The 24,355-nt window shown below is 38.3% G+C and overlaps 1 protein-coding gene across 5 annotated transcripts in view; it reads right to left on the bottom strand.

The window, feature by feature from the left end:
* CADPS2 (calcium dependent secretion activator 2) overlaps window positions 1-24,355 on the bottom strand; it is a 321,875-nt gene that overhangs the window by 2,577 nt on the left and 294,943 nt on the right. For all 5 annotated transcript variants that reach the window (XM_054204611.1, XM_054204601.1, XM_054204642.1 and 2 more), the window contains 2 exons: window positions 20,506-20,613; window positions 1,811-1,915 (listed from right to left, as the gene is read on the bottom strand). In XM_054204611.1, coding sequence (XP_054060586.1) covers window positions 1,811-1,915; window positions 20,506-20,613 — 213 coding nt within the window. The remainder of the gene's footprint in view (window positions 1-1,810; window positions 1,916-20,505; window positions 20,614-24,355) is intronic.

Here is a 24,355-nt window from a genome sequence, read left to right on the forward strand (position 1 = left end):
CTCCTACTACTTCTTTGGAATATTTCCAAGAGATGTCAGGGCAACACAGCCTCCCAGTTTTCCCAAAAGCAAACAGAGAAGTCCCTCCTTTCACTCTGGAGTTTGGAGGAACTGTGCTTCCCCGCACGCCTCTCCCCAGCTGGGCTGCGGCAGCGAAAGCTTCTTATGATGCTCTACTTGAATCACTGTTTCCTATTTGCCAGCAGCCTCCCATTGGATGAGTTCCTGTTTTTCCACTTCTGCCATGTTCACACACCGAAACACAGGTGGACAAGATTTTCTGTCTTCCAGTACATTGACCGGTACCTCTAGGATTGACATCATCTTCTTCAATCTTCTGTATCCACAGAAGGTGCCATGGGATAACACACTTGGAATTCATGTGCAAAGCAAACCAGGTGTATGGGCACAGAAAGGCTACCACCATCACCAGCGTGTTCCCACCACCACCAGGAACCGACTTCTTTTGAAGAAGGCTAACCTGCGTGCCAGGCTGCAGAAGGCAGGCTGGTTGACAGTGCTGCTCGTTCACCTCAACTTCAATTTTATACAAGCCTCTTCCATTAATCTCCTGGGCGATATTTAACTGGTATAAATTGGTCTGCCCATTCTTAGATTTCACTGGGCAAAGTTTTTAGATCCTATAACACTTTTTTTTCCCCCAGAGAATGATTACCTTCACTTGAGAAGAACTTTAAACTTTTTGCAAGAGCCATTCATTTCAAACACAAATAGCAAACTGCTTCTGCCATTTTGGGACATAATATAATGAAGAGCCAAATTCTGCTCCTACAGAAATCAGTTAAAGTTAAAAGTATCAAAGTTAAGCTTCAAGGATCCATAATGCCATCACTATTACGACTATTTTCTTGCATCTTTCTCTCTCTTTTTTTTTTTCCTTTTTAACTAGTGAATCCTGAAGGTTGCAGTTGCAATTCTAGTGTCCACAAGTCAAAACGCTTCTGACTTTACAGTCTTGCATGAACTTTATAAGAAAATACTTTGAAGAAATCCAAGTCACCATTGACAACAGGTGCTTCTTATTCCACATTTATACAGATAACAAGAATGCTCAGAGTTAAACAAGACAGAATTAAAAGGAATAAAATCTGAACTGGCTTTCTGTCTCTTCCCTAAGGGTATTAACTGAGATCTGAAAGGGAGCTAGGAGGAAATTTTCTTTTATGGTAGGTTAACCCATAATTGCCTATTGCAAGGTATTTTACACTTTGCTCGGAAGCATTTGACATCGTCCAGTGTAAATGGCTGAGGACTGGACTGGAAGGATTGGTTTTCTATTGATACTTATCCCAGAGTATGAAAGATTGGAAAATGTTCTCTAATATATTGAATATTGTTTTCCAATTGAACCTAGTAATCACATGTACATAAGAAAGAGAAAATAGTTACTTTTTAGGAGTGGGGAAAAATTGAGAAAGAATGCTGTTATGATTATTAAGGTAAAGTAAAAAAAAATCAATAATATGACAAACAATAATTTATTAGGAATATCGTACAACATTGCTGTATTGATAGCAATAATCTGATAAAACTCCTCGAAACAATTATAATTGTCACTGGGTCCAGAACGGACAATTATTAGTGCACATATAATTAGCATTAGAGGTTTTAATAAATTATTTTTCTTTTCAGATTTGCGACTACTGTGGAAAAAAGAAACCCCAACCCAAATCTACGTAAGTTCTCAACTTTATTCATAACTTTTTAACTTCTAGGGATTTATCCACGTTAATACTTCATCACTTTTCTCTCTTTATTATGCAGTCTAACTCAAACACGGTTTGTTTACCTTCACTATCTTGATGAGCGTCTTCAGCTGGTAGATGTGAAGCTGAAGGTCTAATCTATCAGCCAACCACACGCATATGACTTTCATGGAGCTGCTATACCATTGCTGAAAAGAAGCACAAAAAACCCCCCACCAAACAACCCTGCAGTATTCATTTAACAGATTTGGTAATGAGAGGTAATGAAACACTTTGAAATAATCACAGATCAGCGCTTGAAGTCAACAATGATATAATTTCCTGTTAAGAGAATTGCACGGGTCAGTAGGAAATCAAATAAGTTGACCTAGACTGTTCTTTACATGAATTAGCAACTGCCATTTTATCTTTCAGTTACAACATTTTCAAGCAAAACAGCGTTATGCACTTTGCTATCTGTCAGCAAGAATGGATATTAAATACACAATTACATGAGAGAACTGACAGCTAAAACAGCAAGGGGAAGAAGGCAGGTAGGGTATCTTGAGGGAGATTTTGCAATACCTAGATTTTCCAATCCAAACAGGAAAATAGCATCAAACATCGAATATGGAATCTCTCGCTTTTTTTTTTTTTGCTTTTAAATCACTTCTTTATGAAGTAAAAAAATTCAGAAATCCATGGAAACTGTATTTAAGTATCATCAAACCACCACTCCACCCCTCCCAGAATAAACATGTTAAGGTTTTGTTTTATGTTAATTACTGATTATGATTACAGCCTACCTTATTTCCTTTTTGTGTCTTAGGCATGGGTATGTTTTCACTCAAAGCTTCACAAGTGGCTGGGGTAAGAATAAGCTCTCTGCTGTTGGTGTCTATGTTACCGTAAAAAAAATGCTCAGATCCAAATAGCTCCTATAATAGTTCTTTCACATTAACTGGATTAAAAGAGATTTTACGAAACATAGTTGTAGCAGTTTTCCTCCCCCTCCTGTAAAATACCAACCAGATGTCATTTAGTCAAACTGTAAAGAGGAAGGGATTTTTTTTCCCATTTTAGCAGGGAGAGATTAAAAGAGTTTGTGTTGTAGCTGCTTCTTGTCTCTTTCCCCACGGGGAAGAGGCTTAAATTCTTTTCTAATGTAATTTTCCGCGTCTTTACAAAATACGCAGATACGCAAAGAGAGGAAACGTCGCGCGCATTTGAAAACGCAGCGTGTTAGGCAAGGGATAGGTCGGGAAGTAATTCAAAGGAAGGATCTAACCTGTCTCATTGGGCACCTCTCCATTAACAAATAAAATAAAACGTATATTGAAAAACCAAAGGCAAACTACTGGCTACTGGATGTAACAAAAGACAGAAAGAGAATTCTTTCATCAAAACGTTAAGCTCTCTGGAAAAAGCTTTAAAGACATACCAGAAATATATGTAAATATTTTTTCCTTCCAGAAAACAGTCTCATCTCCTGGTAACTGTCAGTTTTAAGATAAGTTTGAGATAAGATCTGCCTATAATAATGACTTCCATTTATTTTGTTTAACGTGTTAAAATGTATTTTAATTATGAATCATTGGAAATAAATTGATTTTACATTTTTTAGAGTTTCTCCTATTCATTTACCATTTTACAGAAGCGGACAAACGGACCACACGAAATGCAGGTAGCTGCACGTTTCATAAAAGTAGTTTGATCTATTCAAGAAAATGTGGGACCGACCTGGTATCCATAAAATACTGTTTTTTATCACTGAATGACACTCTTCTACTATTTACATTATTTCACCCCAAACATGCATGCTGGTTTTGATTTCCTTTGTAAGTACCTGTAAAATATTTTTAATGTGACAGAGTTGTTACTAGGTAGCGGCTGTAAACTACGTGACAGGTGTTGTGTGGATACAGATGTCTAGAAAATAAAATACAGTTTACACGAGCTTATTCACTCGGGGAACTCTATCAATTTAATAAACGTTAAAAAAATCACTTGCCAAGCATTCTACCCAGAATAGCTATTGTTATTTGCAACAAGATGAGCCCAATTATTATATTATCGCTCAGACTCTACAGTTGCTAATCTTTAACATAATCGTGGGAGAGAGAATGATTTTCCTAATGGTGTGTTCTCAAAACTGGTATTTTTCCATTAAAAAAAAAAATAATCCAATAACACATCCAGGATGTATTTGGTTTGTATCAAGTAGAAAGCAGAAGGGGCTCAAACTTGCTCCCACCAACAAACTACAGACAGGATCAGAAATTCTGTGATGTTTTCTGGCAAAAGATGTGTTTTAAAGCCCGGTCAAATAACTTCATTAAGATGGATGCAGTAAAAATTAGCCTCTCCATGTATATACCTGTGATATGCTTACATGCACCGGAAACAAAGCTAAGAAATGAATTCCTAAAGAGGGAATCCATTTTGCTACTCGAATTTGTGAATGAAAACAATATACTATATTTTCCTGACAAGCTTTAATATGCTAAACTTTAAGTAGGAATTTTTCATTTGGTGACTGTGAAACGATAGTACGGTACTTGCTCCTCTGGCAACGTACCTTGTTCAGAAAAAAATTATGCCTGCTGTTGCATTAGAAAAAGATGTATTCGTATTTTGAATAGACATGGTATTTTTAATAAAAATAACATCCAGTATATTTTTAGAGTCCTCCTACAGGTACTTGTGGATAACATTCCTGTTCGCTATTGGCCTTATACCCACTAGTTTTGAGCACTTAGTATAGGCTGAAGCTGCATAAACATAAAATTGCTGGATTTCATTAAGAAAAGCAAATATTTCCCTCTCGCTTCTTCTGGAGCCCGTTGAAACGCACAGCACTGCAAATGCCTCTCAGAGGTGGAATCCAAGGCCATGCGTTTTGACGACCAGGAGCATGTTATAGAGGTCGGGATGCATCTGCTGTGACTTACGGGAATCTACTGCAAACTCAAAAGCCTCAGCGGTCAGATAATGGTTCTGAGATTGCACAGTTTATAAGTAACAATAATTAAAAAAAAATAAAATCCTTTTAACTGGTTTTAAGACAAAGTCACTTTCCCGTGAGTAACAAGAGCCCAGAAAGGACAATGCTACTCTTGCAGATGCCAATGAGAGGGTATTAGTGCCATATTCTTTGCTGTCGCCTATGCAAGAATAAAGCAGTAAGTGTTATACATTTTTAAATGTTATACATTTTTTTCACATCAGCACATAACAGCAGCCAACCACTTTAACAAAAATGTGTTTGCCTCCCTGTTTCCCCCCCTCTTATTCATAGCTCATCCAGCTCCTGTAAGGGCATGCATTACTCACTTCATTTTCCTGAGATACCTCTTTTAAAGTAAAAAATAAGAGAAAAGGAAAGGCTAGGGTTGACTCTGTGAGACCCCTGTATTTATTCACACTTATTGTGCATGACTGTAGACTGGTAAATCATATTAGCAGCCCGTCTCCCCATCAAGCTGCTACTTGCTTTCCAGCCCTGGGAAGGTTCAACAAATCAACAGGAGCACGGAAAACAGAACATCAGTCTAATCTAGTGTTTAAGGTGAAGTTTTCAAACCCAATCTAAGAAGATCTTTAGAGCAAGCAACAAGCTGAAGGGCTCAGAAGGTGGTATTGACAATGAAAGAGTGTTGAAATATTGAGAAGCGCAGCACTTGTGCATTTTTAATAACAAGAGGGTCAACAAGGACACAGCTCCCTCAGTGCCAATAGTTGCCACACCAGGGCTATAAACGCTCTCAGTTCATCAGATTTCTTAAACAGTTCATCAGCTTTCTTAAACACCCTAAACCCCCTCAGCGGACCTTTAGTCTTAAATTAACAAACCAAAGCAATGAAAGAGGGTGCAGCTTGAATGGCCAGCATTGATCCCCAACGGGGCTCGGCGCGGCTACAGGCACTGAAAAACTGGCTCCATTGTCGGGAGGAATTGACAAACCTCCTCGCCTAAATAGTCCAGCTGAGGCGGGCTGGAGGCACGCAGCTGTAAAGGGCTCCCCTCGCCCCGCTCCCAGCGCTCACAATGCGCCAGGCATGAGCTCTTTGTCAGGCCCAGACTCTGCAATTTTCTAACAAGGATTAAAGTTGTTTCTCGGCAGGGCCGGAGAAAAGCGATTTAGCAACATACCGTGCTTTCTTCAGGCAAGTTAAAGAGAAGTAGTTAAGGAATTTCATTATTCTGCTGACCGGTGGAAATACAAAACAAATATATTAAATATTCACCACCTTTCTGGGTGCCTGAGCTATAACATTCGCAGAACGGTTCAATTAAATATAACACTTATCGGCTGAAAGCAAGCACTTCAGATTTATTTTTGAAGTTTTATAAAAAGGTGCAGCTGTTTGCCACCTGGAAGGAGGCTCAATACATACTAGTACACAATGCTTTAGTCCTTCTAGGGCTGGTATCCCTAACGCCGCAGACACAAGACCCCGCCGAGTTTCTCTATCTTGCCCGCTCTTGATAAATGAGCACTGTCAAAATGCTTTTGCTGCTGAATATGGCAGGGGGAACAGCTTTTCTAGGAACCGCATTTTATCTTCCTACCGTAGCCTTTATCGCACTATTGATCAGGAATCGAGTCGCTCAGACGACAACGGGATGTTTTTACTTCCTCCAGCCCTACTTTTCCTACCAGGACCAATAACTAAAAGTGCTCTTTTCACTGAAGAGATTGTACATCAAAGGCAGCATAAGCTAAAACACGTAAGAAATGCTATGAGTGTGCTAAGTGCTAAAATGCCTAGTTTTCATTAAAAGGCAACGCTATTACATTGTTCCAGGATTTTGGTAGCTAGTGTTAGTAATGCGCCACGGAACTTTTAGAGCATTTAAAAAAATGCTAAATGACAAAAGCAAGTTACTCCTTAAAAACGCAAACAGCCAAAGTTAGGAAAAAAGTTCCTGATTTAAGTTTCATAATTGTTTCCCTCTTTGTAAAATATGAATAATCCTTTGTTGAATGTTGATGATAATGAGGGAACTTGTAGTGTCTTTGAAAATACTCTGAGGTTTAGAAATTATAGCTGTATTTTCAAGGTAAGGTGTAGATATCATCCACCAAAATGAGGATTTTTACCTGAGAGGAGAAGAGTTCCTAGACTCTTCTGAAGGCTGGAATGCCTTTGTAACTCTTAAAAATAAGAGTTTTTAAGCTTGTGGGCCACCATCATACTTCAGAAGGTCATCTGCATCTTATAAATACACACAGGAACACCAAACTAAGAAATCAAGTCAGAAGAAGTAAATTAACATTCAAAAAGATCTTTACACTTTTTGCAGAAATGAAAAATACTTGGTTGCAAACTAAAAGCAGCAATGAAGTACCTTTGCATAAGATGTTTATGCTTTTCCCTCAAGTTTATGTAGCCTTAGAAAAAAATTAATGGATCAGCATCTAGGTATTTTGTTTGTACTCTCTTCCTACCCTATAAATTCTGATTCCTGACACAGGTGATTTTTGAACTGGTCAAAATATCCATTTCTTCTGCTGGAGAGAGACCAGAAGTTGTTGACTACTGACATAGACCCCTCCCGCTGTATCTTCGCTCCCTTGGCAGGAACAAATTCTCTTCCCAGTGACTTTTCTTTTCTAAGTTGCACTTGTCATAGATGTGGACTGGTCTGTGAGGCACTTCCAGTTGCATTTCCAATGAGAACTGTGTCAGTGACCAGGAAAATGAAGGAACAGAAGCCGGGGAAACCTCAGAGAAGAGAAAGCTCTCATGCAAGAGCTTTCCCATCCCAATATCAGCTCCATGTAGCTTCCTGGTGACAGCCACTGCCCCTCAGCGACAGGTCATCCAACCCCACAAGAAGGTGGCTTCTCACATACATAGCCTCACAGCCCCACAACACAAAACACTGAGCTAGGTTGGACTCTCGAGCACACAAGTTTACAGTGACATCCCTGAAAAAATATTTTCACCCAAATTCAGAATTTTGCCTTTGTGGGAAGCCCATGCAAAGGTGGTATTTTCTGTGTGTGCGTCTTAATATTACTGTTCTGAAGCAACAGAGAAATTTATGTTATTGAGATGTGCTTTTCCATTACAGACAGTAAAATTCAGCTGGCAGAAGTGGTAATTTAGCTGACTTCTGACCGTAGAAATAAAAATTACACCATCTCTAGATACAACAAAATTTTCAAGTACACCTGTAGCCTGGATACTCTTACAGCTAACCCAATGCTTCTGTCTGGTTTACTTTCGGCAAGATAGCAATCCTTCTGCTTAGAACATCAAAGAAGTTTACATTATTTCTCTGAAAAATGAAAAAAAATCTCCATTTTTCGATTCCAAGCATTGCTGTCACCAGGGGAAAATTTTTATGTGGCATAATTTTCATAGCAAAATTAATATAGAGGGAAATAGCTGACATTGCAACTGTGCTGAGAGTTAGAATTTTATCTCCACTTCACGGGCACTGATTAAGCTCCACTTACCTACATGTTCAATTCCTGTGTATTTGCTGTATCAGGTCACATTACTTTGATTGTTATTTACTACATATAAAATACAATCGGTACAAATATAAAGCTGAAAGGATGTTTTAAGATCCTTTAGCTTTCAACCAATAATAGTATACATCCGTTAATAAGCAGACATCAGACCTGGAAAGTCTGGGGGCTTAATTTTGCATTTTCTTCAACGTTCACAAAGTTCAAGGAGAATAATATTTGTTTTGGGGGTCACCATGATGCCACTATTTTTATTCCTTCTGCATTCTTTTTTCCCTAGAAATTTTCATTTAAAAAACCTGAAAGAAATGAAGATTAAACTAAGCACAAGTGGAAAATCCATGGAGTTAGCCTTGTTGGAACCTTTCCCCTACACCAAAAATCAGATGTTTAAAAGCCTTCATCTAGAAAATGCAAATCATTAAATCAATATTGAGTGTAATATGAAAACACTGAATTCATCTCTGCTTCCCATTTTGCTTCAGTTCCTTTCCACATTTTAACTTCGAGGACTGGAGCACCTCTCCTATGAGGACAGGCTGAGAGAGTTGGGGTTTTTCAGCCTGGAGAAACGAAGGCTCCGGGACGACCTTATAGCAGCCTGCCAGTAGCTAAAGGGGGCCTACAGGAAAGCTGGATAGGGCTTTGAGCAACCTGGTCTAGCGGGAGGTGTCCCTGCCCATGGACAGGGGTTGGAACTACACAATCTCTAAGGTCCCTTCCAACCTAAACCGTTCTATGATTTTATTTCTGCTACAATGCTCCCAAGCCCCGGGTTCCCTCCCGTGCTCCTACTCTGCACAGAGCCCGACACACACCTCTTCCGCCCCACCAGTGTCTTACGCTTCTAATGCTCAGCACCACTTATCAAGGCATCTTTCTGGAAACATTTAAGGTTTTTATCCAGCTTCTGTGTTTTCCTTCCTCCTCTAGGCCTGAAATGCTAAGCCAAGTTTTGAACTGTGGCTTGGGAATGTGCAAAACTGCTTGCAGCCTAAATTACAGCTACATGTACCGGAAAGGAAAAGTAAGAAAGAAACCATGTACCACCATCTGCTTCAGCACTCATACTTCTTGTGATAAGGGGATCGGGAACAAGATTTCTTTAGCTTGGTCATTTCAAATTACAAACTCTGTTTGGGTACATAATTGTACTTCCTGGTTTTTTTTTATTTTTTTAACCTTCTCCCCCCTTTTTTTTTTGTGCATGTGTGTGATTCTAGCAGATTTATTAACTTGTCTCTTGCACCCTTGCTTGACCAGGGAAGAAAGGTTTTCTTCCTTCCAGTGGGACTCTTCCTTTGGTTTCCTTCTGCCTTTTTTTTGTGCCATTACTCCAATGAACTTCTCAGGGAGCTCAAAAAACATTTTGTTTTTCTTAAGAATAACTACTTGATGAAACAAACACTTTAGTCTCTAGTCCGTCTCTTCCCTGCCTATTTGAATGAAGGATTCCCACTGGCACTCCCAAAGCAATCGGGAGAAAAGGGAAAGGAGCTCAACAGAAAGAGGAACCCAAACCCTGACGGGAAGACCCTGTTCAGCAGGACTCGTGACAACAAAGAAGTGAAGAGTTGCTGGATGAGATATTTTGGTGATACAAGGAAAGGAATTAGGCAGGCTAGTTTTCAGAAATCAGTAATGAGAAGAAAAGAGAGAATGTGGCTCGCTTAAAAGCATACTAAGCATCTTTGAAACTTCTAGGCTAAAATGATATTGTTCTGAAATAATAAAGAACACCTACCATATGAAAAGCTTATCTTTTAGGAGGAAAGTAAATTTTTCGTATTTTAGGCTTATAATTAGAAGCTGGCTAGTTGCTACAGAACTGCTGCCAATTCACAAATAAATACATACTTTAATACAAAACATCCAGTAGTCATCTCTCCCTGCACTGGTTATTGGTTGCTAAACAGCAATTTACAATATTTATGCTACTTTATAACGTTTGTGACCCCCTTTTTTTTTTTTCTTGCTTCTTCACATATGGTAGATGTACTTGGAAACTGGAGGTTTGCAAAATTAGACACGCGTAACTTCCTTTTGTATCTGGACATATGTAATGTTGCTGTTCTGATTTTAAACACTAGGCACTAACATAATGCTCACGACTGCAAGAGACTAACAGCACAGTTTCCCTACTCCACTCCGGATACGCGGTGCATCCGTGAACGGTACTTCCACAGGTTATTCTGGTGCTAAAACTCTCTGGAGTCTCGTCACTGTCAGTCTCGCCACACGGTGTGTTGTGCTGCAGTTTGGGTATATCTGCAAACATCCTCCGAGGCACAGAATGGGGAACATCACTTGAGCGACCTTGAAATGAAAGCCAGCTTGGATCTTCACAATGAAAAAATGAACATAACGCAAAATGACCAAGTTGTTACTTGTTATAACACTTGCCTCTTGCTGTCAGGCTCTAGTTTTAAAAGCCCCGCAAATATGCTTAGCTGCACAGACGCAAGCAGTCTTCCTAAGTGTAACGTTAGTAAGGTTAAAAGTCCAGGTTCACTCCGCCTGTAAGGTACGTAACTGAGACACCTATCGCTGCTTTTGCCCAGTCACCCGGGACTCCTCGGGGAGTGAGGCATCAGCAAAGGGACCGCTGGAAGAGACCTCCTGTGAGCCCCATCTCTCCCTTACGGTGAGTATATTCTTAATCTCTGCACCGTGTACCAAAAGTGAGGTTGCACCGAAGCTGGGCCACAGTCTGCATTGTAACTTTTACACTCACGTTAGTAGTTCTTGTCCAAGACTCTTCTATTTAGACTCCCTGCTCCACGTGGAATGAGGTCAAGTACGTATTTTAATTAGAGTATTTAAAACATCCTGGGTTCCTCTGGGTGAGTATTTCCACGCAGCTCAATCCTTCCCCCCCAGCAACCGTGACTCATCATCCCTTTACTCTGCATGTTATTGCGGTGGCCTATGACGGGGCTGGATGCAGCTGTGAAGTTGATGGGGAGTTGCAGAGTGGTGGAGCCGCCCCTCTCCTGCGCCCCATCGATTGGGCCCCACGCCGAGCAGCGCTCATGTGGAGCAGAGGCCCAGCCTCCCGCCTCTCTCCTGCTTCTCTCCTCCTCTCATCTCTCTGGAGAAAGTCTCCTTGGGCTGGGCAGGCACCTGGTTTGCTCCTTTCCATCTCGGACCCTATTGCCCGGGTGCGCTCTTTCAGCTACGCAGATTTTACAGCTGCGTTGCTTTTTTTATCATTATTTTCTGAGCTGATTTTTCTATTCTTTATTTGTACTGTTTTTCTTGCACATTGTGAACACTTGTAGTACAGTATAATACAAACGATAGTCAATGCCGTGTAAATTAAGAAAATATACCATGAAACACTTGAAAATTGTTTAAAGGAAATCATCTTTATATAGGTCAACACTTTTCCACGTCTAAATCAGCACTAAAGCTTCAGTTCCCTGTGATCAAAGGGGTTAAGAAGCTCTTTCCACTGAGGAATTACTGACTTTGCCAGAGCACTCTGCAGCATCCTCACCTGGTACTATTTTGATTTACAACATAGCAATCTCTTTCTGTTACTCCAGACTCTTTATAGTAAACCTAGATTATTCTTATGCTTTCTGTCACTATTTTTCTTGTAATACGATCAACAGTGTGGTCGTGCGTCTATTTGCGAACACTTACGCAGAGGTTTGCTTCATTTTCCTTTTTAAACTAAGCTTGACCCAAACTGAAATACAAGTATAAATATCAAACCTGCAAGTAAGGTTTGAGAAACCACAAGGTTCTCCTGCTGTTTATATGTGTGTGAATTACAGTACATCAAGAAATCAATATTCCCTAGATGGTGCTTGTGCCTGGCACTTCATGGTGAACAAACATTGGATAAGACAATATAAATGGTACAATCCTTATTGATTTCTCCTGACTGCGTAGAATGTGAAAGCTGCAGCCATAGTTAACACTTACTGACTGACTCATCTAAAGTTTCAGTGCTATTTTATATTTTTATAGTTGTCCCCGCTCAATTGATTCCATTAAGTTGCTAGACACATTTCAAGCCATCTAGATAAGAAAAAAAAAAATAAAAAATGCAGTGCCTGGAATGAGATGCTGCTACTTTGTGCCTAGCAGGATAAAAAGGTTAAAGGACTAAATTGTGCCTGGATGTTGGAAGGAGTTCTCTTTTATTTGATAGGATTGTTATTGTTTTTAGTGAATGGATACTCTGGGTGATGGATAGATTCATTTAACTAAGTTAAATAAATGAATGAGCAGTATATACCAGAAACGTCTATGGGGAAACTGTACTGGAAGCTCCCAGTGTTATAGCCCCCCCCCAAACAAACAAGCAAAAAACCCTCGTAGTTCCACCCCTGACTGACAGAATTCCCTCGGGGGAAAAGAATCAGAGGGACTTGAAAGTCTCGACTTCGGGATTTTTTCCATTTTTTTTCTTCTTTTGACTCATGATGCACATTTAAAATTGTCTTTTTACAGCAATTTACACATTTTTTTTTTTTTTCAAAAAAAGTGAGCTTTTCACTGAAGTCAGGGAAATTAGGGGATAGGACAGCATAAGAAATTCTGAATATCAGGATATGAGATTTAGTGCCCTGAAAAATCATTCTCTATTTCCCTTTTATACCTAAAGAGCTCTTTTAGCAAGATATCAGAATATCTATTTCATAGTTTCTTACTCCCCCACTGGGAAGATTTAAATAATATGATTAAATTAGTGTGAAAAAGGTGTCAGACATCCATTCCATGAATACTAAATGCAGACTGGACTATGGGATACATCATGTCTTGAGAAAACCCTTTTTATATCTTTTGGGGCTGTTTGATACCCAACAGGATGGAAATTCAGAAAGAAAAAAAGGCCTAAAAAATGAAGAGGCGGGGAAATGTATCATACCAAAAACATATCAAACCCAGCCATTGTGTCATGGTTTCCTCCAGAGAAAAGACTCTCGGCTACAGTGTAAAACAGCTTACAAAGTGCTGAATATTCTGATCCTGAAGCAGCAAACTCTGAAGCACATGCTTTGCTTTAAGTGTGTTGTGGTCCTATTGATTTCAACAGTGCTGAGTTTTGCTGGATTCATAGCAGCATAATCAGCACCCTCCGAGAGTGGGCACTCCTTTTCTCAGCATATTCCAGAAAAAAAAAATCAACGAAAAACTTATATAATACATAAAAATCAGATAGAAGTTCCATTTTTCAGCTTTCAAATGAAGTGTTGTTCTTTTATAGAGATTTCTATCTCCCAAAATGAGGTGAATCTACTTGAAAACATCACGAATAATTTAGTGAACTTTGAAAAGACTTCGAACAGTAAAACTGCAAGATGCTGCTTCCATCTTGCAGAATGATTTCATATATTTGAGCATGTTAATATAATTCACTTTTTCAGTCCACATTTGGTGACGCTGCTACAGTTTTCCCTAAAATTCTTTCTTTTACTAAAAAAGACATGACAAAATGTTTTAAAATTACACGAACGTCTTTAGATCAAGACAAAACTGCAGAGTGATTCTCATATCAAGGGCTTTCTATTTTCCCTATAAAATATTACACGTAATTAAAGGTGAGTTAAGACTTTGGTGAAAATCTAAATCAGCAAATCTGAGCACTGCTCAGCTTTTCAATTGCTTTTCTACTTCTCAGTTCTTTTAAATGGTTTTCTATGGCAGGAACATTTTTCTTAATTAGTCACAGCTAATTAGTGTTCTGGCATAGACAAGTAATCAGAAATGTCAGAGCTGCAAGGCTACATCTCCCTAATCCTTTGATAATAATTTAGCCTCCTGGGAGGGCCTCAAGCTGCGGTAAGTAGTGGCTGACAATAAGGCAAAATTAGGTGGGCAGCAGACCATTAGGATAGAAAAATAAAAAGCACTACCAAATCCTGCTGAGCACCATCAGGCAACTAACTACACTGCCAGATGAGGTGCCTGTTTAAGCCTGTGTTGTTAATTAGCTGATTCTACCAGACCTGCCACATATGTCCAGGTGCATCATGCAAAGATGTGTATTTCTGGGTTTGCGCCAAAGGACAATTTTGCACTGTGATCAAATTTCAAGAATCTGAGAAAGAAGCCCACATATTTCTTGAAGATTATTCTGAGTTATCAAAGAAATAAGAAGATCAACAAGCTACAATCCATTTTTGTCGAGTCTCTTTTAAGTAATTAGGCACGGTCCTCTCATGTTTCTCGGAGGTTAATACAAACACAGCTTTTGATTCAAATGTGGCCTTTAACCAGTCCTACCTAGTCTCGACTTGCTGAAGTTGCCTTGGCATATAATCTAGATCAAAAAGTAGACCTTTTGTCAAACCACACACTCGCAAATAATTACATAACAATGAAAATGAGGATTACTTATTACAATTAACGTGACAGGAAGCAATTTGAGAATGAGGAAAAAAAAATCACAATTGAAGTTTTCTAGAAAAACATTGTCGATTACTAAATACTACAGTAATGGTGCTTTTGAGGTAGACACGGGCAGCACAAGGAGCTGGTACTACAGAAAACTCTCACATTTAAAATAAACGTTCCTTTTAGCTGTGCAACACCAACCGAAGATTAACCCACTTGCCAGGGAGAAGCATTTGCACATGTTTAACACATATTTTTGTAAAAGGTCAGAAAACTTACAGAAATGATGCAATTGAATAAAGGATTTGCTAAAAATGTACTTGCTGATACGACGGCAAACAGAAATGAATGAGATGAGCACTTCATATCTCCATTTAGGCTTAGAATGAAGTGCATGTCATAGTAATCTTTGGAGAATAATTACTACCTCAAATAATCTCAAGTACATCATTGAACTTAAATCGTCCATCCCTGCTACTAATGGAAAAGGAAAATAACGGTTGTGATACGGCAACAATACTACCATTTAATTCACATTCCAGACAAAATACAAGCATTTTTTCGACAGAAAAAGAATATCGCATTACATCCGAACTTTTGAAATACAAAAGCCAAAAGCAGCTACGTAAATCTGGGATGCTTAAGCATCTATACTACTCAGAAAGACACTCAGTCTTTCTGCACTCCGAAGAAAGTTGTATGACTTCCTTGCCATGCAGATCTCTTAGCCGCACAAGGCCACAACCCCAAGGATGTTCTCCTACACGAGCAGCCCTTGTGAAGGCAACAGAACCACTCAGTCACACCACACCAGTTTAACACCCAGAAGAGATGGGCAATCAGGGCCACAGTCAACACCTGCTAGCAGGTGCCACTCGTACAAGATAAAGACAGGACCGGTTTGCCTATGCCGACCTTTCCAGGATGAGCATTCTGGCTATTTGATGTGTTTATGGTACGCTTGTGCACAAGTTTCCGAGAAATTAAAGACTAAAAAAATTGGAAAACCTTTCAGTTGTATCAACGGCTAAACATTGATGTGTAAAAAGTGTTCTCTTAAACCATTCTTTATTTCTCAAAGCAGCAATCAATTACTGCATAAAGATTTCATTTCACATACAGTCTTAATAAAATTGGAATCATGTATCTTTTTACACTGTAAGTTTTTCACAACAGACCCAACACAACCTACGAGATAATGCTCTTGATGGCAAAGAAATCAAGAATGGTTTTGAAGGGAAAATGTTTGAAATACTTTTTTTGTGTGTGCTCAGACAAGAATATCCATACTTCTTGTGCAACTAACAGCTACAAGAAAGTGAGAATCTACCAAAGTCGCACTTAGGAACTATACATTACTACAGAAAATAAGTATTGCATCGATGTTTTAAACAGTGCTTGATGCAAAATGACTTATCTTTTTTTAAGCTGGTTTGTTAACAAAGTACAATTTTGTTTTAAAGGAAAACAGTTTTTAATCTGTAAGTCTAACGTAATTTAAAATGCTCAGGAGTTCAAGACTCACTAGTCCCATCTTAAAAATTCAGGTAGAAACATGAATCTAAGTCTAGCCATTGATGATAACACGGCATGTTTACGGACACAGCACCGTATTTATTAAGGTTACTGGTAAAACTCTCATTGATTTTGACAGTCTAGAACCAGACTCTGTGGGAATTTCACAGTTGGATATTTTTTAAATCTGTTATTTTTGCGATCAGATACACACTATTATTCTTTGATAGGCTGCACAAATGTTCTTACATCATCCATCTAGCACATTATAAGAGGGGCCTTAATAATAATAATTTGTAATATTTTAGATTTATTCTAGGTTTGTGTAATTCTATCCTAAAGACTTCATTTTCCTGTTCACCAACTGCTGTTTTTACAGCCTTTTCTGAAAATAAGTATTTTTCAAATGCTGATTCAAAAAAAAAAAAAAAAGAAATTAAAGTACAACTTTGTTTCTAAAACATTTTACTACACATTATTTTGAAAACTGAGTTCTTGGTTTAAGTGATAAAACTTTAAAAAAGCTTTTGGGGGTGATGGGGCGATGCTTTAATTCCTAATTAAAAATTGTAATCATTAAAAACCACTGTAGTGCCTGTCTGTCTTCATGATTTAGTGTTATACATTGAATCTACCTGAGTCACTGCAGCACTAATGTTAGAAAAGTTTGCTTTATTTTATTAGAGCAACTTTTATTAGAGAAACTTGTCCCAATGTAACTTCATTGTCTCAGTTTACTTCAGTGGAGTACGAGACTGGAAGGAATCACATGGATCATGCATTGAGCATGGAGCAGACACTTAACCCAGAGCTGCTACAGACCATCCACATGTACAACGTGTTACAAAACCTTTTTAGTGCTCTTTAAGATCCGTGGTGTTAAAAACAAACAAGCAAACAAAAACGCCCCTCACAACTGTAAGCTCTTATAGCAAGAGAGGAGGAGATAAATGTCCTGAGTTCCTGTGACATGAAGGAATTTTGATAGGTAAAATTCCCAGCTGATCTTAGGAAGAAGACCATGTCCCAGACCGCAAAGGAAGACAAAACGTCCTAAGTGTCTCCGGCAGACTGACCAAGCAAAAACTCTGTGACTCCAAATCTGGTGATTAATTTTGAGAACAAGAAGACGGCACACTGACCTGAGAGAGACCAGCGCTATCAGGCGCACCAAGCTGTATTGTTCTGCGTGCTGTCTGTACCCCTTCTGGAGGAGGTAAGAACGAAATGCACCCAGAAGCCAAGTTTGTCAGAGGAAAGGAAGGAAAAAAATAACCACCTTCATTCTGCTGCATGATCAGCAGAGGTACTGAAGCATAGGACTTAAATGGCTTAAAAATGACACAGAAAAAACTAGCAGCCCAGTCTTCTTTCCAAGTCCCCTGGAGATCTGAGCCTCTCTCATATGTAAGGATTCATATCACAAGCTTAAATTCCACTCTCCTGATTTTCACATTTTGTATAGCGTGGCAGCCCTTTTCCAGGCTTATCAAGCACCATAAAAAAAGCACATTTTTTTGTCTTCTCCTTAGTTTGAGACTTCTCAGGTTGATAGAAAATTTTCCAACTTCTAGCCTTAACATATTGTGACCCACTGGCAGATACTTGTACTTGTATCATTACTATTCTTAAATTTAAATGATCTTTGTTATGATAGACATCCTGTTCTCTTGGTCACTGTAATAGTTGTTACTATATCAGCCCTGAATCAAGTTAATGAAATCTGCATAAGCAGTGTGTAATTATACATTTTTTGCCATTAAAATAGTGTCCGAGGCCTGATCTTGTCTATATTCACAACTAACACCTCTAGCACACAGAACAGTCATTTTTTTTTGGTTATTCTGGATGAGATGTTTCCTTGGCTGAAGCACAGATACGCACTTTTCCTATTTTGCTTGGCTGATTTCTTATCTGATACAAATATAACGTATTTTAAGGGGAAATCAACTGTGATCTACAACTGTACCCAGTTGAATGGCTTGAAGTATACTTACATAAAAATGTGAATATATTTTATTCTTTCTATTGAAATATAACTCGATAGAATTGAATTTATAAACAGTACCTAGGTTTTGTTATATCACTAATTTAAAAAAAAATTTCGAAAAATCCCGGGCAAAATCTTGCTCAATCATACTGCTCTAAATCTGTACTAATCTCAGGAAAGGTGAGTTAACACAGTGAGATGCCCTTGGTTTAAATTTCTGCACTCTATTAGCTTACATATTTGTTAATGCTTTTATCTGAATCTGTCCAATTGTGTCCATCTCTTAGTGTGATGTTATGTAGAAACGTGACACCACCATATATAAATGAAAATAAAGGTACAAATAGGTATTTGATACACAGAATGCTTATAATGCACATCTTTTTTTCTTTCTTTACAGCTATAAGCATTGGCCATGACAGCATCCAATGCGTACTGCTGAGTAGAAGAGGACAGGAATGGTTTTGCGTCTCAAAGGCAAGGGCTATGTCATGACCTCTGTCCATACAGGAGATGTCTTCTTGTGCTGAAAAGCTTGATTGCTGAAATGAAACTTGGGAGAGGTCCTTGACCCATCCAAACCCAATTGGACTGAGGCCCTGTCCTTGGGTTAGTGCTAGTTGGCCTAACCCAAAACCAGGCCAGGAACCATGCTGCTGACTTAATGGTATGGATGATCACTTGCTAGTTCTCAGGCCTGTGCCCAGGCCCTGGCCAGTTTATTGCTATGGACATAGCCTAAGGCTTGGTCCAATCCCACTACAGCAACAAAGTCAATGTGGTCTCTCCAGTGAGAGTTAGACTTGGCCTTAGGCACACACTTTTATTAACATTCAGCAAATTACAACATAAGCAAAAATAACCCCAAAGAAAAACAAAAAATAGAAACTTGAAAATGAAACATATGCTTGCAGATTCAGTGCAAAAGCAAACTGAAGCAGAAGTTGCTAATATGGTTTTAGTACTTTGTGAAGGTGCCAGCTGGATGGATGATAATTTTTCTACCCCTGCAGGGCATCAAAGCTTTTATAAAATCATTCTTTTCACACATATTAGCACTTAGCTTATTAAAACAGATGATACTTTTTTTCGTAAAGCTGCCTGGGAGTGTCTGGAAATATAAAATCTGAGAGATAAGTCTCATTTTGACCACCCAGTCTAACAAACAACAAACACTGACATGACATACCATGGCTGAGAGTCTATGTTATGGGACCTTCTGTGACTGCCACAACTGTAGTGTCACAGTAAAGGCTGTGAATTGCTGTTATGAAAACATTTGCTGTAACTTGCATAATTAAATGAAACTGCCAGCAAAGCTTTCTAAAATACTTAGGAGATGACACACAAATAAATACATTTCAAAGTCTGTATTATGTTCCAGAATTTGTTTTGTAATGAATTGCATTGCACGGTGCCAGAGATGACTCTTTCCCTGTTCGAATTCCTACATAATTATAAGTGACTGACATCATTGTCGTGTAAATTTATCCAAGTTTATAATAAAATAACTCTTATTTTAGACATATTTTACATGCGTAGTGCTTTGAATTTATACAGAAGGTACAATTTCAGCTGCCAAACACCTTCTCCTTTAGACAAGTCTGAAAGGGACATACTAGACATAAATTAGTGGTTCAACTTGAAGGAGCAGAAATATGTCCAAGGGTGTTGCTAGTAGGTAGGCCTTAAAGGCCTTAAAGGAGAGCCTTGTACAAGGAAAATTCTGTTAGAGTAGGTGATCATTTCTAACAAAAGGAGGAGGAATCAGGGCAAAAGAATGAATGGAGGGAGGCTGCGGCAGCCAGTATCGAAGGTGAGGGAAATTATTGCAAAGATACAGGCTGGCTAGCAATGTGTGGGCCTCGAGGACAAGCGTTACTCTGAGCTTGCAGAAGCAGGATTAGAATTTTGAAAATGAGTTTGACAATTCAATAAATGTTTGGCCAACCTTAAGAATTTATAAATATTAAACTTAAAATCCATAAAACAAAATTCTAAAAGTCATTCCATGAAAGTACCAGTCAAACCCATACGTGTATCTGGCATAACTGGCCTCTTTCTGTATACGAGCAGGCAGTGATATGTACAAGTTCTTTATTTAGGGAAATGAGGTCTGCAATGGAGTCCACAAACCACACCAATCCCATTCTCTCCATTAACACATTCAAAATCAGAAGATGGAATAAAATTGGGCTACTCACAGTGGAAAAATTACTATTTCAAATAATAATCTTCTATCAGTTTTGTTTATGCCTTCTAGCAATTAAAAGTTTAATGCAGAAAATGTTTAAAGAAAGCCCCCCCTTGACAGCTCAAGATGGTAAATAAAAAGCAAACGAAAAAAATGATTGATAGGGAAGACCATCTGAATGGCTTGTTTAATATCATAAAAATGAGGCTTATCCCTTCTGATGTAGTAGTGATACCAGCAAGCTCTGCAAGGGTAGTTACTTACATCAAATAACTTCTCTATGTACATTTCCTCATTGACCTTTTCTCGAAGTATATCCTGGTTTTGTCGAACAAACATAATGTAGGTGTCTGCTAGATCCATCCCTGGTTTCTGTGGAAACACAAAGTAAGGGGGAAAAGTAGTGGGAAGGGAAAGAGACAGACCACTAAACAACTAAGACTTATAAGAAGTTAAACATAATGAAAACTGAGATTCTGTTACGATGTTCACATATGTATAAACCGTATTTACTAAAACTGCTGTGAATTCTGGGTTAGTTACCAAGTTCAGGAGGGTTCACTATTAATAAAGTTCTCAGTGTTATAATTTATGAGTACTTTGAGTCATAAATACTCATTGCCATAAGTAATGTAATGAAGTCTTGGCTATGGTAATGGCAATGGCAAACGGACATTTTTCCCTTTTTTGTTAGTGAGGATCTCAGAGCTACTCCACCCTTAAGGTCCAGATCCTGCTATCCCATTCAGAAAAGGGTTAAAAATAGCATTCAGTTCCTTTTGCATCGCCTCAGATCTGTTGCGATTTGCTTCCAATGTACAGCTGAATTCGGTGTTTGAGGTTAGCTTCTCCTAATTCCGATTCAAACTAAGTTCAAGCATTTCCCTGAGAGCAACGGCATAAAAAGGCTGGTATGAGAGCAGACCCGTATCCCTATTTTTTTGAAACTGTTGCACTGGCACAATCAGTGCAGAGGATGGGAAGGAGCAAGGGCTGAATTGTTTCCCTTCTTGTACCAATCTATGTTCTGGATGAATAGCAGAGTAGGCATAATTTTCATACCACACTCCAAACGTGGGACAGGCTAGGCTATGTCGTGTGTATGTGAATACTATGTCAGGCCAGCCAGAGTGGTGGCTGCAACTGCTCTCTCCTGCCCAACGGGGACCTCTGGACCTCTGTAGCCACAAAATGTTTTTCCACACACTAACGCCCCCGACAGCCAGCAACATCCCCTTTCCTGGCAGCGTTATGCAGAGCTAGTCAGGAATTCATCTTTCTCTAACAGGAACCAAGAATGAACATAAGCACTTTGGAAAGTCTTCTGTAAATGCCCTCTGTGTCAGCAAGTCTGTAAAACTATCACTTGCTCCCAAATAATAGTTTATGAAGCTCGTGGCATGAGAAATAAGGCTAAGTTTTATAATACTTTACAGTAAGCCTTGGCACAAAGGTATTTATAAAGGATTCATGTCCTAAGACTGACTCTGTACAGAATAATTAAGAGCTCTAGGGAAGGAGGATGAAAGCAGCGATACCCAGTCCCTGAATTCCCAGGCATAAATCATCTCTGTTTCTCAGAAGTTGTTATTGTCTGAAAACAGCATACGTACAAAGCTGTAAAATAATTAGCATATTTTAAAGGTCTGTATGCATAAACATGCTCATACAGTTAAAATATTTACCTATGATTATATATTAAGGCTTCCCTTCCAGTCTACAAGTGGCTAACTTCTATTTTTTCTCATTCTTTATTATCTTGTATGTAATATATTATAATGTATATGAACAGGTCTGAGCACAAGAGGGAAGGAAGGGTGCAACATGCCCAAACTAATACCCGTCTAGAAACTGCCATTACAACAGCAGGATGAGAACTCCTTCTCCTCAAAACTGCAGTGAGTGAAACCTCCTGGATCATAAGCTTCATCTCTTTTTTCCTGAATCTACCATGGACGCATATAGGAATATGATCCAAAAAAAGAAGATTTTCTTTTTCATTTATACATGTGCATCAATGGCAGTTTAATTTCTTAAAAGTAACAGTTAAATGGGGTGGTTTAGTATCTCCAAACCTCACACTGAAAAACTGATATGTCTCCTGCACATTTGGACTGGTCATTCCAGAGGCAATGAAAACTCATTTCAAAAACTTATCACATACATACGTGCCTACATGAAACTCTTAAGAGAAAAGCAGGACCATCTACCTTTACATCTGAGTTACACACCTTGATCCTAAGCATAGAAATAAGAATGTACGATTACAATAGATAAAACTGTTGGAAAACCCAGTTCATGGAAATTAGTTAATTTCCTTCATAAAAATGTGCCTTCACTAAAATGTGACAGAAATGTTTTTAAATTAAGTTTTATGCAAAGGAGATTCAAAACAGAAAGCTCCATGTGTTACCTTAGTATACTCATTTGTGATGGTAGAAAAGAATACAACCAGTGCTGAAACCTTATGTACTTTCTAAAACCTGATATGCAATTTATAGGAATTGGACTAGTTTTAATTCGGAGGTATAATGGGAAAATATTTTGAAATCTCCAGGGGTGAGTGAAGGAGATAATCTAACAAATCAAAGAATGATTACAGTTTTTGGAGATACGTATTCAAATGTGTAAATGAATCTTTCACTGAAGGCTAAAACCTAATGGTTCTCCAATTCACGCAATTTTTTCTGTTACTAAGTTCAATAAAAAATGTTCATCTTGCAGACAGCCAAAGCCAGAAAAATAACATTTCCCATCACCATTAACTCTCCCCTTATCTTTGAGATGTTTACCTAGTCTTGAAGCTGTGACATATGGGAATTTCACACCTAGTGAATATATTTTCATGTAGCTTGTGGCACAGGAGTGTAATCATTAAAAGAATATACACAAGTAAGAGTAACTGCAACAGCTGGTGACATTTACCAATTAGAATTACAGTTCTTTAAAACACTTCATCCTTCTTTAATGTGTGCAGGATAATTATCTTTGAAATTGCTGTGGAAAAAAAAATTAATTTTCCTTTTAAACAGTGTCTGCCTACAGTAGAAATATGTCTGGGTAAGGAAGATTATCAATACTCCAACAGTATGACTCTCTGTTTTAAAACCTCACCAAAATCATTGCAAATTAACCATCTTTGCTCATGGTGGTCAAAACACATGTTAAACATTGAACGAAGCCAACAGTATATCAAATACTTCATTATCTCTCCATATTGCGTACATTGAATTTATTTGTTTTCTCTAAACGTGTGAAAGAAGAAAAGAAAGCTATTATAAGCATCAAAACAGGCGTAGTGCTATATATTTAATGTTTTAACTTTTTTAAATAGAGATTCTATTAGATGGGAACCTCTGATTACATGATCCTCTGTTGCTCTATTTTGGATTATTAAACTTCATTAAAAAAAACCCTGGTTAATATAGAATAACCCCCCCCAAACAATAATTAAGCAATTGGATGCACCTTAAAAACCAAACAAATAGAAACTGAGATATATTTTAAGTAACTGTCACAGGGGGCATTTCGTTACTAACATTGGTCAGATTTAAGCAACTCAGTTTCCACATCTATACGGAATATAAAGAATTCTGCTCCCCTAAATCTCTGGCAGAACATCAGCTGAAGTTAATGGGAGAGAGTTATTTGCACATCTTTGGGAGAAGAATTCAACCTGGTATATTTATCCGGATAAGTGTAAAAAAAAAGGTATTCTGTCTGAAAACTCCCCCAAGAAAAAAAGTGTTTTTTTATGATAGATAAAAAGTTATTGTAGGTTTGTTTTATTCAGAACAGCAGACAAGATGTTTTGCCTATCTGAAAATGAAAGAGAACCAAACAAAGAGATGAATGGAGAAACTGGAAACACAAAGACATCAAATAAAATACCAGGAAATGAAGAGCTGTAAATAGGGTTACTTTGTCGCTGGTTACACAAGTAACTGAATACACTGGCGAGTGAATGAGTTTAAACAAGGGTGTAGGCTTCAGCACATTCTTTTTTAGGGTTAATCACTAGTTAACCTGGCAAGATGAACATGCTGTTTGGGAAAAAAAAAAAAATAAAATCCTTGTTAATTACATACTGCAAGTGCTCTTACTTCCTGCTGCT

This window comes from Rissa tridactyla, chromosome 1 (genome assembly GCF_028500815.1).
Source record: "Rissa tridactyla isolate bRisTri1 chromosome 1, bRisTri1.patW.cur.20221130, whole genome shotgun sequence".
Classification (NCBI taxonomy): Eukaryota; Metazoa; Chordata; class Aves; order Charadriiformes; family Laridae; genus Rissa; species Rissa tridactyla.